The sequence below is a fragment of the Polyodon spathula genome, chromosome 4 (assembly GCF_017654505.1).
Source record: "Polyodon spathula isolate WHYD16114869_AA chromosome 4, ASM1765450v1, whole genome shotgun sequence".
Taxonomy (NCBI): domain Eukaryota; kingdom Metazoa; phylum Chordata; class Actinopteri; order Acipenseriformes; family Polyodontidae; genus Polyodon; species Polyodon spathula.
This window is the reverse complement of record NC_054537.1, coordinates 36,325,671-36,338,540: the sequence shown is the minus strand read 5'-3', so window position 1 is coordinate 36,338,540 and position 12,870 is coordinate 36,325,671. Positions and strand designations below refer to the sequence as shown.

Here is a 12,870-nt window from a genome sequence, read left to right as displayed (position 1 = left end):
AACTTTTTTTTTTTTTTTTTTAATTATTATTACAATTATTATTTAGCATTACCTTGTACAGAAATTGTAATTCATTTACTGTAAATCAAACAGAATTCTGGACAGGATGCAGTTATGTAACTTTTTTTTTTTTTTTTTAACCAAACATCTTTTTGTGCAAGTAATAAACTACAGGGAATGGTTTTCTAAAAAAAAGATTGTCTTCTCCTATATCTGGATACAAGTATCTCTGTATATGCCCAGAAAGGAGACAACCAATTCAAGGGTGTTGTAGGTCATAGGATTGTTTTATTATTATTAGCAAAGGCCTTATGATGTCTGAACTTAGGCCTGCTATGCTTGGATAATTTCATTTTGAGGTTTAGTTTGTTTGAGGTTATTTTTATCAAAACTGTATAACAAGCCAAACTGTTTTTAAAAGAAGGGCAAGGTTACACAACAGCTGCTGAGATGATTTTCTTTTGCCCTTTGCAGAACAGTTGGACGCCAACATAATGAATGTCGGGAAATATGAAAACCTCTCTGAAAGATGATGGCCCTGCCTCATTTATTCATATTTATGAGGCCCAGTTAAAGAGGGAGTTGCATATGTTAAAAGACTGGTCGCAGATACAGGATAAAATAGAAGCCAATTATTTAAGTTTGAATACATGCAGTATAAGAGCCATACAAAGAAATAAAGGATACCATTCTTTGTGCTTCACTTACTTCTCTCTGTGTTCAAATGAAACTAGATGGCCTCTAAAAAATATGATTTTGTTAAAAAATGTAAAATAATGCATACCTGCAAGTACTGGCATGACCGTTCCTGCTGACAAGTCTCAGATTTCATTACAGTTTTATCTACATTTACAGAGGCCTTCTGGTAGACTTCACGTGCTCTGCTCACCGTAAGAGTTGATGACCATGAGCTTTTCTTCATGAGTTGTGCATCCATGTTAATGGGGATACTTGCGCAGGTAGTACATTTTACATCATTATTGCTCCTGGATGTTTTAAGGGTGTGTTCACTGATATTGTTGTAGGCTTCCATAAGGTACTGGGAGGTAGACCGGTCTGGACATCTACCCATGGTCATGATGCCAGCAGGACCATGATAAAGACAGACATCGTTGTCCAATTTGTCATCAGAACTCCACCAGCCAGCAATATTTGACCTGGGCTTCATCTCTATCTTACCCCTGTCCTTGCTCTTACTGCGCTTCCCATTTTTAACAGTGGGGGGCTCATCTGGGCTGGCCTTGTTGCCGTTTATGCTCCCTTTGGAAGGTCCCTCGAGGGAGTGAGACTTTGTAAAAAGCTTTTGAACAGAATGAACCAAGTGCCGTATCCTCCCCGGGCTATCACTACGGTTCTCCACCGCAGTCCTCTTGTACTGGAGAGTGTGGTAGCCATCACGGCTAATGGGAATCTGCCGTTCAATCTGCTCCAAAAGGTTGGCAGGCATGTGGTTACCTTTGTTGGGTATGCCATGTGGTACCAAGGCACACTCATTCTTCAGTTCATGATGGGAGTTGTAGTGCCTCCTGGGGAAGGTGCTGCTAGCTAGCTGGTCATTGTAGGGCATCATGCATTCTGTTTGAATAGAGTTCCTTTGGGCATAGTAGGGGTGGTCAGCTGGGTGTGTGTCCACTGGGTTTAACAAATATGGCTTCCGGTCTGGGTGATGTATTAGGGAGTCATAGGATGGGTCACATATGACCGTATGGTGGTGGCTTCTGCTACTTGATAACCCTTTCATTGTTGATGCTAACGGTGAGCCAAAGTCATTTAACTGTTGCAGATGATGTTTTGATAGGTGTTAAGCACGCCTTAGGAGGAAAACAGTAAAAGAAAAAAATTAATAGACGGAAACTGCAAACTGTTTTGTTTAACCCAGGCAGAACATTTTCTGCTCCTGTTCTAGGTTTACAGCAAATGTCATTCAATTGTAGTTTATAATACTAACACACACTGGGTAGAATTTTAGGTATGCTTGTTTTAACCACATGGAAATCAATTAGGATATCTAATGAGAGTACAATTGCCTGGATTATCCATGTCCCCTTATTAAGTTGTGTTGCAAATGCCTATTCATTTAAGTTATACCTGTATATGCCGGTTTAAGGGGCGTGCAATATGAAAATTAATGTTGTTTTAAGAGTAAAAGAAAAATAGAATTTGTTGTAATTTCAGAGAGTAATATTTTAGCACTACATTTCAAGCTTTCTACATCATGCCTTATCATTCCAGCTCACTTTTTTGCTTACATGTTGAAAATCTGAAATGTAATCATGTGTTGATTATATAAAAAGACATGCATTACTTTCTGCCACTTGTGCACACACAGTTTCTTTCAATATAAGCATGATTCAGTCCCATAGATTGAGACCTGGACTCTACCAGTAAACTAAAAATAACCCATGTAGTGTTTTGCTTTGAATTGTAAGTAATACGTGTTTTTTGTTGAAGAACTCCTGTGAGCATTTAACAGTAAAATGCTCCAGTCTTAATTGATGTTTCTTGCAATGACTTCAGAAAGCCACAGTGCAAGGAAGAAAGGTGCTATAATGACAGTGTTTGAGTCTGTACTCGTCAGTTCATTGTTTCTCATTTCCTGCTCACATTGTATTTTATGGTGAAAAGCAGTAAAATGAACGACATGCTGAACGAGAATTTCCTTGCTGTTAGTAATTAGTCAGACAAGCAAGCTTTTTTTGTGTGTGTGTGTGTGTTTTTGATGAATGGGTCTGTACAAATTTTAATTTAGTAGCACGTTGGTGAGTGTGTGTGGGGGGGGGGGGGGGGGGGTGGGGGGGGGTAAGTGGCTTGAAAAATTTTATAGACAGTGTACATATTGACTATGATTTTAGCAAGGGGGGGGGGGGGGGGGGGGGGGCAATTAGAAAAGAGGAATAGAAAACGAGCTATTCATTTTTCTCATACGGCATTCATTTGAACACCAAAAACAATAATCATACTGCACTCTATTGTGCTGAAAGACAGGGGTGGGAAAAGTATTCAAACGTGTTACTTGAATAAAAGTACTGTTACCTGGAAAAAAATGTAATGTAAATGTAAATGTAAGTACTCAAGTACCAGAAGTAAAAAGTAGTCACATTTAAAAATTCTACCCATGGAAATCCCCCTGAAAAAAAAACACAACACTATCCTGCAGACCTCCAGTATGCATTCGCGTCTGATATTATTGACCTTTTCCTGCTTGATGGAAGAAAATCTCTGTTCGTATTGTACACACACTCTGAACGCAGTCTGTCAATGTCTGCCAGCTGTATCTGTTTAAATTTAGATTAAATTTAAATAGTGTTAATCAGCGGCCATACAATTACTCTATAGTTTTATTCGCAAGTTGTAACTTTATGAACACAACAGCACGATTGCCAACAACACTGAAAAAAAAATAAAGTAGCCCAACATACAGCTGGCTGTACAAACATGCACCCAAATCCTATTTAAAAAATAAATAAATAAATAAAATCGATAAACACGTCACAAAACATCTGCATGTAAATACTTTAATTAAAAACGGTACTGTATTAAACTGTTATTTATGCCACAGCTGGAAGTAGCCTACAGGGTCCACCGCTTGGGTTAAACCAAAGAGCCTGAACAGACCACGAACGTTTTTTGAGAAAACCGCATCACTCATGGAATAATGAGGTAAACTGAGCAACAAAAACTAGTTCTTCATAAAATTTGGACAAAAACTATTAGAAAAACTTAAAAAAAAAAAAAATTGTTTAATGTATCCATATTCTAATAGCATCTGAGCCCTCAGGAGCCTTCTCGCCTTTGGCGAGGTTATGTAACTGCATGAAGCGGGCATTACCACACAATTAAGCATGCTCCTTTGGGCTCAAATGCTTGATTCAAATCTCAAATCAGGAATTTTAATTTTAGTCACAACCTTTATCCATAAATAAAACAATTCATGAAACAATTCTAGGAATCAAATGTTTAAAAATGTGAAATCCTGTTTTGATACTGCTTGTACATTCCTGTTACTCTTCTAAACTACTAATGCATTCTTTCTCTACAATTTTAAAAATCAAGGTCATCAAAGTAATCAGACACTGCGCATGTGACTCTGTTTTACCCAATCAGAATCCTGGCCAGCGCAGGCTGAAAGAGATGCTTCTCGGAAATGTAGTGGAGTAAAAAAGCACAATAAAATGCATCAAATGCATGAAAAACACACGCCAAGTTAGTAGAAACAATTGGGGAAACCTTGACCCCCACCGTTTTTAGAGTTGTACCTATCTGCTTGGTGCCGGCCAAGGTTGCCCCAATGGTTTCTTGAAACTTGGCTTGTGGTTTTGATATCTCCACTTTTGATAACTTGGCGTATGTTCACATTTCCAATGTGTTTTGGTTTCAGATGATATAGACGCCACAACAAGTGCGTTCCCTAGTATATTTCCATGTTGACAAAACAACAAAACAAGTTAATTGTCATTAAACTCTGATGTCCTCTAATATACTTATACGATGGATAAAAGTGCCTGGGGTCTACAAAAAAATACACTGGAAGAAAAAGAACAACATTTATACCTTACTTTGGCGACTTATTTCTCTTACTGTATGACAGGTATATACTTTTGTTTTTCTGCATTTTACCTAAGAGTGCTGAGAAAGAACACCCAATTAAAAGTGAAATGGTGCTCTTGGTTGATTTACTTTTGCTGCGCCAATACCCTGAAAACACGTAAACTATCCGTGTTGTATAGTAACTGGCAGTTTCGCTTCACTTCGCTTTAACTTGGCGGAAGGAACTACCTTTCCTCTTGATACAGTGAACAATTAAAAATTATATATTACACTGTTGTCACATTACCATAAACCTGTTCATGAATTCCTCGTGAACAGTGACAGTGTCACCATGAACAGACATGGGATCGCAAACATATTCCTTTCACAGCTCTGCGAGTGAATCTCAACCCCTGCCAGTCAGTCCTTGATCTCATTCCTGTGGTTTAATATTCACTGTGAGTCCCAAACCAGCAAACTTCCCTTTTCATCTGAGGCATACAAAGCTGAAAGAGCTAGTGAATTTAATTAGCCCTCAGTGCTGTGCCAACTTGTCTACTGGAAATCAAATGTTTGTTCATATGGAACAAAAAAAGACAGCTTTTAAAAAAAAAAAAAACACATAATATAATATATATATATATATATATATATATATATATATATATATATATATATATATATATATATAAAATATATATAATATATTCACTGTTAAATAATTAGACTTCTAGGTTAACTTCCATAAATGCATGTTGATTTCACAGAAATGTCTCCAAATGGCAAATAAAGCCCCGCTTTAGTGCATAGAAAAATGATAGGGAACTTTGATCCCAGCTCAGACATTTAGTTTATTATATATAAAACTATATAGCTATGATCCAAAATGAAATAAAAATGTTGTCCTACTATTTAAAAGTAACTTGGTACTACAATCAGAAGCCACTTGTCCATTTCTCCATCTTAACCACTTCAACACCATGAAGTACACATGTACGTCAAATGAAAACCCACTTACGTCAAGTTTCCCATTCTATTCTGTGAGCGGTTTCTCAGTCTAGCGTTTCAGGTTTCATTCTCCAAGGCAGTGCTAGTACTGTGGAATGTGCAATGAAAGTCGGGGGGAGGGTCAGGTGACATTTGTATCCAATTGCGTGTCATGTAGCGATTCTAATCTACACGTGGGCGTTTAGAAGATTGAGATATATTGTGGGAAGCCATTCAACTTTTCCAAGTACATAGTGTTAAAAATTATTAATTTTTGTTTTATTATTAGTTCTACTTGTTTAGTTGTAGTTTATATAGTTTTTAGTGAAAGCTAAACATGGCAACGTACGTGATCTTTCTATAATCCGCAACGGGAGTGAAGTTGGTTTGGAGGATTTCGATACCAGTGACAGTGATGCTGACTTATCACTCAGCGAGGATGATGATGAAGAGGATGTGGAGCCAAGAAAAGTACAAACTGTACAAACAAAAGAGCATGCAGCTACTTTACAGGTCAGCCAGCTGCAAACGGGAAGCTGTTGGTTTGAAATGGCAATGCTGTGATGAAATAGTATCAAAACACAGTACTGGGTACGAGGCAATAAAACAGGCGTCTGCGGCAGCGAGATCCATGCCAATGCCTGTGCAAAGTAGCCCTGTACACGCATTTGTGGCCACCTGGGAATGGGTTTCATTTTATATCTGGAGTTGAAGTGGTTCACACCCAGTAAGAACTGATGAGAAACAAATCAACTAGAATATATACCATTGGTTATTACTGTAACAAATACAATTACTTACTGCACTTAAAATAAACCATTGTCCAAACATTCCTAATTACAGAATTCATGATTACTTTCCAGTAACTAATATATACAGTTGTAATTGTTTAAAGGAATATCTGTAAAAAAAAACAAAGAAACAATATTAATATACAAAATAATTGATCATTATTGTTACAATATAACCTGTACTTAGTAATCTGCTTACAGTAGTTTAAAAAAAAAAAAGTCTCCTCACAAGAAGAGTGAATCTTGCGTCAGTGCAATTATTAAAGTAAAAATAATATTATGACAGCATTAGGCATTGGTGCTGTAAAAAAGTTAGCAGTCTTTCTTTTGCTACACATTTCTGACCGGTATATTTCCTGAGCTCGGTAACATCTTATATATTAAAACAAAATGCAATCTAAATAAATTCTGCTTCAGGTGAAACTTGCTGCAGTACTTACTAATGCTTTTTAATCAAGAAGAAAAAAGAAGCAATGTCACGGTAATGACGTTACTTCACAGCTCAGTGGTTTGTTGATATAGTACCAATTTTTATGATTCTGCATTGCGTTCGCTGTTCCTCAATTTCAATATACATTAACGTCATTTTTTCAAGGACTCTACCCTGCCCCTGCCCGCTCCGTGGTCCAACAGTGAAAACTATACCAGTATTCACTAGACTGGAAAGCCCTGCTGCTCCTGGAGCAGCTTGGATGACCCTACCGCACACAAAAAGAGGAGAGTCATGGAAGCTTATTAAACATCTTCTTTGCATAACATTTCCTGATGTGACTACGTGTTCATAGTTCCATAACCTTAAAGCCTCAGAAGCCTGACGTGATGGGTTAAAGTAAAGTTTGACAACCCATGATAATCTGGTTTTAGAATTTCAGTCTGTTACAGTGTGACCTTGGCCACATTATTCCATCTTCTCACACCTCGCCACCCTAGAAAATATGCCTGTAAGTGAACTTTTTAAAAGTATACATTGCAAATGAACTGCGCTTGAAACATGCATGTTCCATTCTGATCCAGGCATTCTGAAACCACAAAGCAAGGTGTTCTCGACATCAGGGTATTGAGCAAATCAAAAACACTGACGACTTGCACCCACAGCTTGCTGTTCATAAGCCTGTATTATTGAACACTGTTTTTTACAATGGTTGACAAAGTGTTTGTGGGAATGTTGAAATCTGTAGCAACAGCTCTCTTGTACAGTGGTGGATTATCCACCTCCACTTTTTTCTGCAAGGATAATGCATGTTATTGCTTGAGCACTATGGCAACTCGAAATGCATTACAGAATCTGTAGAAACCTTTGGCCCCTGGACGCCTAATACAGGTACCATACATTAAAACAAATGAGCCTAATACACAGGTGGCAGGGAGAATACATGGGGTTAAAATAGCTTCCGACCAGTTGTTTGGTTACTTATATAAACATAGTTATTTATATACACATACTGTGGGTTTAAGTACTGGAGTCACTAACTCATGATAACATCCACAGCTTACATGGGTGAGGACTGAAACATTCTGCTTTTAACAGAAGCTATGAATACCTTTGATGGGTGAGATGGTCCAGGCTGCATTCAGCTGAGCACAGCAATATGAGTACACCTTATTAGACTAGCTCCACAAAGGTCATATAAATCAACCTCATTAGCTTCACACAGTTGAAAGTATGCATCTGAAGAACACTTTGCGATCTGTGACTCCCTATCCATTCTCTATAAAACCTGAAGGCAGGTGTAATTCTATTTCTGGGCACCTATTTTTTGACCTTATGATCTATCGCTGGGTTCCGCTCGACTGACTCAGTAAGCCTTGCCAAATCTGTATGATCAATGGCTCACACATATCTTTAACTGAGCACCAGTCTCCACCATTCATCTCTCTGCCACTGTTCTTCCATTGGTTCAAAATCACCAGCTCTGTGAACATTTCACATTTTCAGAGCACAAATATGAAACCAGTGATTGGAATATACCTTTCGCTCCAGAAGCATGAATCATCAATTTAATATAAATAGTTGCATTTTGACAGATCATTAAATGTTACATCTTGACATTCTGAAACAGGACCTTCAGAGCAAATTTAAGTCATGTAATTGTGAGTTCATTTTTTGGAGACTGTCTTCATTATCATCAATTTTCCTTCCATAAACCCCTGAATATCATTAAAATATAAGTTGTTTAGAAATGTGAAGAAATGTAACATTGTTTTGAGAAAAAGGTTTTCTAAAAGTAATCAGCATTGTTAAATTATTTTTCAGGTTTGGATATAGTGTATTCTCAATACAAACTCAATGTGTTGAATTTTGGCTGTTCTACTCATATTAACACTCTCCAAGTTTGTATTACTGAAGCTGTTTCCGAAAATGTACTTCCAGCCAATCAGCAAAGGTAAACTGTGATGACAGTCTTCCTCATACAAGTATGGTTGTAGTTGTACATGTGTTGTAGGAAAAAATCCTGTAAACTGAAATCTAAAGCACACTAACTAAAATTCACAGCCTCCACGGGCAAGCCCCCCAGCCAGTCCAGACCTCCCAAATCGACCCAGCACCGGACGAGCCTACCTGCTCAATTGGTTGCCTAGCAACGCATCTCCTGTTGTGTCCCACATCTGCACACATCCGCACAAGAACCAGCGACAATGTCCTCGCTGTCACACACTCCTAAAGATTTTAATAGTGATTTGTTTCAAACGTCTATGCAGTAATTTATGAATACTTTATTAATGTTCACTACAAGTCAGTGTGGCTTATTATGATAGATAAAGAAAAGGATGATCACATGTAAGTAGCACATAATGGAACATTATGGAATACTGCAGAACTGTGCGTAAAACATGAATGGAAAATATAGAAAATATGATCTTGTGTTTATTGCTTAATGTACTAGTGCTTTAAAGGATGGGGATGGTTATGTATTTTATTATTTTGTAGCTACCACTGTCTTTTGTCATACTGTAGACATAGGTTTGCCAGTATCAGCCTCACATTTTCTTCAGCAGTAGACTAAATTGTAGGGCCAGCAGTGACATCATAGCACCAGGGCTGAGTAATTACTTGGACAGTAGTTTGTCCCAAACATGCTATGATGTTATCTGTTACACTATTTAACTGTCGTAACACTTGTTTATTCTATATTGCTGGTGGGAGTGTAACAACTTAGAAAATGTGGCATTTAAGAAAATTTCCAATGTTGGACTGCAACAGAAATAAAACATGTTAATTATAAATATAATGGTTTAGTGGTTTCTGAGGTGTGCAGGCAACATACACTTATTTGTCATTTGTCTAGAAAATCTCCAGTCACGCACATAGTACTACACCGGTATGACGAAGGGTAGCAAAGTAATTCAGTGTATAGATCAGACAGACTTTGACATTTGAATTCTTACATTTGTTAGGGCTTCAAACAAATCACTACTTTGTTCTAGGCTAAGTAAATTCAGTTATTTAAACGTATCTTTGTAGTTCACTCCACTAAGCCTTGAGATTAGTTTGGTTGCTCTTCGTTGGACTCTCTCCTGGGCCACAATGTCCTTTTGTTAATGTGGTGAGCAGAATTGAACACAGTTTTCAAACTGCAGTCTCACCAATGCATTGTACCACCGCATCATAAGTTTTTTTTTTTTTTTTTTTATAAATACAACAATAAGATTTTGTTACCAAAGGCAATCATAGATCTTTGTGTGAGTTGTGAGGAGTCAATAATCAAACTCCACTCAGTGTAATTATGCGTTGATATGGGACCAAATTTATGAATAGACCTAATTTTTTTGACCATAACTTTCAGCAAACAGGAAATCTGCAAAGCACTTCCTTGATTGAAAGGCTGTTAAAATTGGATGTGATATGAAAGAGCTCCATAATCACCAACATCTGCTTTTAGTGTGGTGGGTCTACTTAGAATGTGATTGCTCTGTGTAAAGAATAATGCAATGTGATTACACTCAGCTGGTTAATTGCTTTAAAACCAGTTACATTGAGATATCATGAAAAAACAAAAAACAAAAAGATTCTTCACTCCAAACGCAGCTACATACTGTGTAATGACCTGTGCACAAACTGAAGGAGCACGTGTACAGAGACTGATTTACAGTATTCAGACAATCTGCTTATTTCCTACAGCTGGATGACATATAATTAGGTATCTTTGTTATTTATTTGTTTTCTTACTTGGGGTTCTGGGGTGGTCAGCTGGAAACCAATTTAGACATACCATTTTATTTTATTAAACCTGGTAGTTTGCCACTCCCCTAAAGTTCTGCAGACACCCCAACAATGTGCTCAACCATGACATAGCCCTTGCTTTTCCATACTGTACCAGTTGCTAATTAGGGCCCAGTATGTTCGGAATGCATTTCACAGAATGCTGTAGAAAATGAGCTTATTTTTCGGTTTGTCAGCCGCTAAATGCAACCAGGTAACATAGATAACATACAGTAAATGGCTCCCGTCTCTGTTTGAAAAAAACAGGCATATATTATTAGCCTTCAAAAGCACGTCATGTGATAATGAATCTTGATGAGCCAAAACCACACGCAGGGATGAGTTTAGCTGTTCAGAAACTAAAGATTGAATTCAAAGTTAATACATTAAATAGGTACGCACCTGCAACCTGTTACACATTTAACAGATTTGACTTTTTCAATAAATATATTACTAAAGGCCAGTGAATGTGAATAAGCACTGGAAAGGGGGGCACATTTAATAAAAACAATACACAAAACATTTCACCCCTTATTATTCCACTATCAACAATAAATATCAAAACAAATACGCATTACAAAATTAACTACTGACATATGCCCAAACACAATTGACAAGTGTACATTTGTTGTTTACCGTTTTTGCTGCTGTGCTGTTGCTCTGATAATCAGGGTATGTATACAATATTCAAAACAAGTTATCAAATGTCACATTCCAATGTTGTGGTTCTTGAACAACAGAATGTGATTTGAATTGTCAGAAATCTATTAATAACCATTCAATATCCCAAACTAGCTATTACCAGCTTAATATGACCATAATAAAAAAGTAGTTATTATTTCAAAGATCTGTGCACATCTTCAATATAACATCATTAAAAACAAAAAATGTCCTTACCATTACATTTTTGAGAGTACATGTAATAATGAGCAGCACCGCAGAAAACCTAAGGGAAGTGAAGGGAATATATTCTCATTCTCACTGCTAATACAGTGACTGATTTGTGTTGTATAAATACTTGTGCAGCATTTTGTCTGAGAAAGAGGTTTATTAAGACTGCTTTAACAATACATGTTCATAAAGCCACAAAGTTGTAAGCTAATGTATTCTAAATTAGTAACACAGACCGCGTTCACACTTGCGAATCAAGGTGGCCCTGGGCCGCTTCAGGGCCATCTAGATGTAGGCCGCTGATTCGATGCAGCCGAGGGGCTGCAATCCGGGACCAGGGCCGGCCTTTACACATGAATGAACGCAAAGCACACTAGGGCCAGCCTTTTCGTATCATATTACCAATTTGATTTTCTATGATAACATTATACCAGAGGATTTCTAAGGAAATATAAACTGAGAGGCGTGTTGTTAAAATTGATTTAATTTATGCTTTGTTTCTGTGAAACAACTAAATGGACTTTTAAATGGTCCAAGCCTTCATTTTTCATTTACAAGCAGAACGTACAAACAATATCTCAATTTTTTAATATGCGCCTAATCTTTATTAAAGCGATATTGAAAAATAAAATATTTATGCTAGACACACTTTCTTACATCATTATACATACCGTAACTGTATTTCTATTAATAAAGATGCTGCTTCTGCTTTTAAATAAAAAAGTAAGACTTACATTTTAAAAGCCCATTTAGTTATTTCACAGAACAAAAAAAAAAAAAAGTATCAGTTTTGCTATTAACACTTTTCTCAGTTGTAACTGAGTTAAACGAATAGCTGAACAGGTATTAACTGAATTTTTAAAGGAGAGTAGAAAAGGTAAAAAAAAATTAAAATCAGGAGCGCTACCTATAAATCATGAGAACACAAAATTTAGTGTATTTCATTTGTTATTTGTCCATGTTGGTTACTGTGGCAGTAACTTCGAAGAGAACATTTATTTGTTGTGTACCTGTAATTTGATTTGAGAAGCTGACGTCAGACAACAGAAAGTTTGATGCCTTATTTGCAGACAACAAGTGAAATGTTATTATCAACAAGGAATCTACTGAAAGAAAACAGGACTGTTAAACTACAGTTCAGAATAATAATGGTAATACTGACTCATATTTCACTAAATTTAAAAGCCATAACCAAACTATTAAACAGTGCAGATGGATTAGCCCTGCCTGTGTTAACTGTGGCAAGTGCCGGTACAAAGGATAAGTGCTAAGCTTTCCATATTAACCCGAACATGGGATAATACTAAAGTTGTGCAAAACATAAAACTCAACTTACTTAAAGTAATAAAACAAGTCATTTCAATTATTCTGGTCATATTCAGTAAATGATCAAGCACAACTCTAATGCTATCTGAAAGCAAATGATGGTACATCATTAAACAAGTTCTAAAGATCTAAATAATGGTGCTTCGT

The 12,870-nt window shown here is 36.8% G+C and overlaps 1 protein-coding gene across 3 annotated transcripts in view; it reads right to left on the bottom strand.

Moving 5' to 3' along the window:
• Positions 1-12,870, bottom strand: part of LOC121314489 (disks large-associated protein 1-like) — a 234,918-nt gene that overhangs the window by 101,339 nt on the left and 120,709 nt on the right. For 2 of the 3 annotated variants that reach the window (XM_041247841.1, XM_041247842.1), the window contains one exon: positions 785-1,811. In XM_041247841.1, the coding sequence (XP_041103775.1) occupies positions 785-1,741 (957 nt within the window). In that variant the 5' untranslated portion in view covers positions 1,742-1,811. The remainder of the gene's footprint in view (positions 1-784; positions 1,812-12,870) is intronic. The other variant, XM_041247843.1, reaches the window with a different exon arrangement.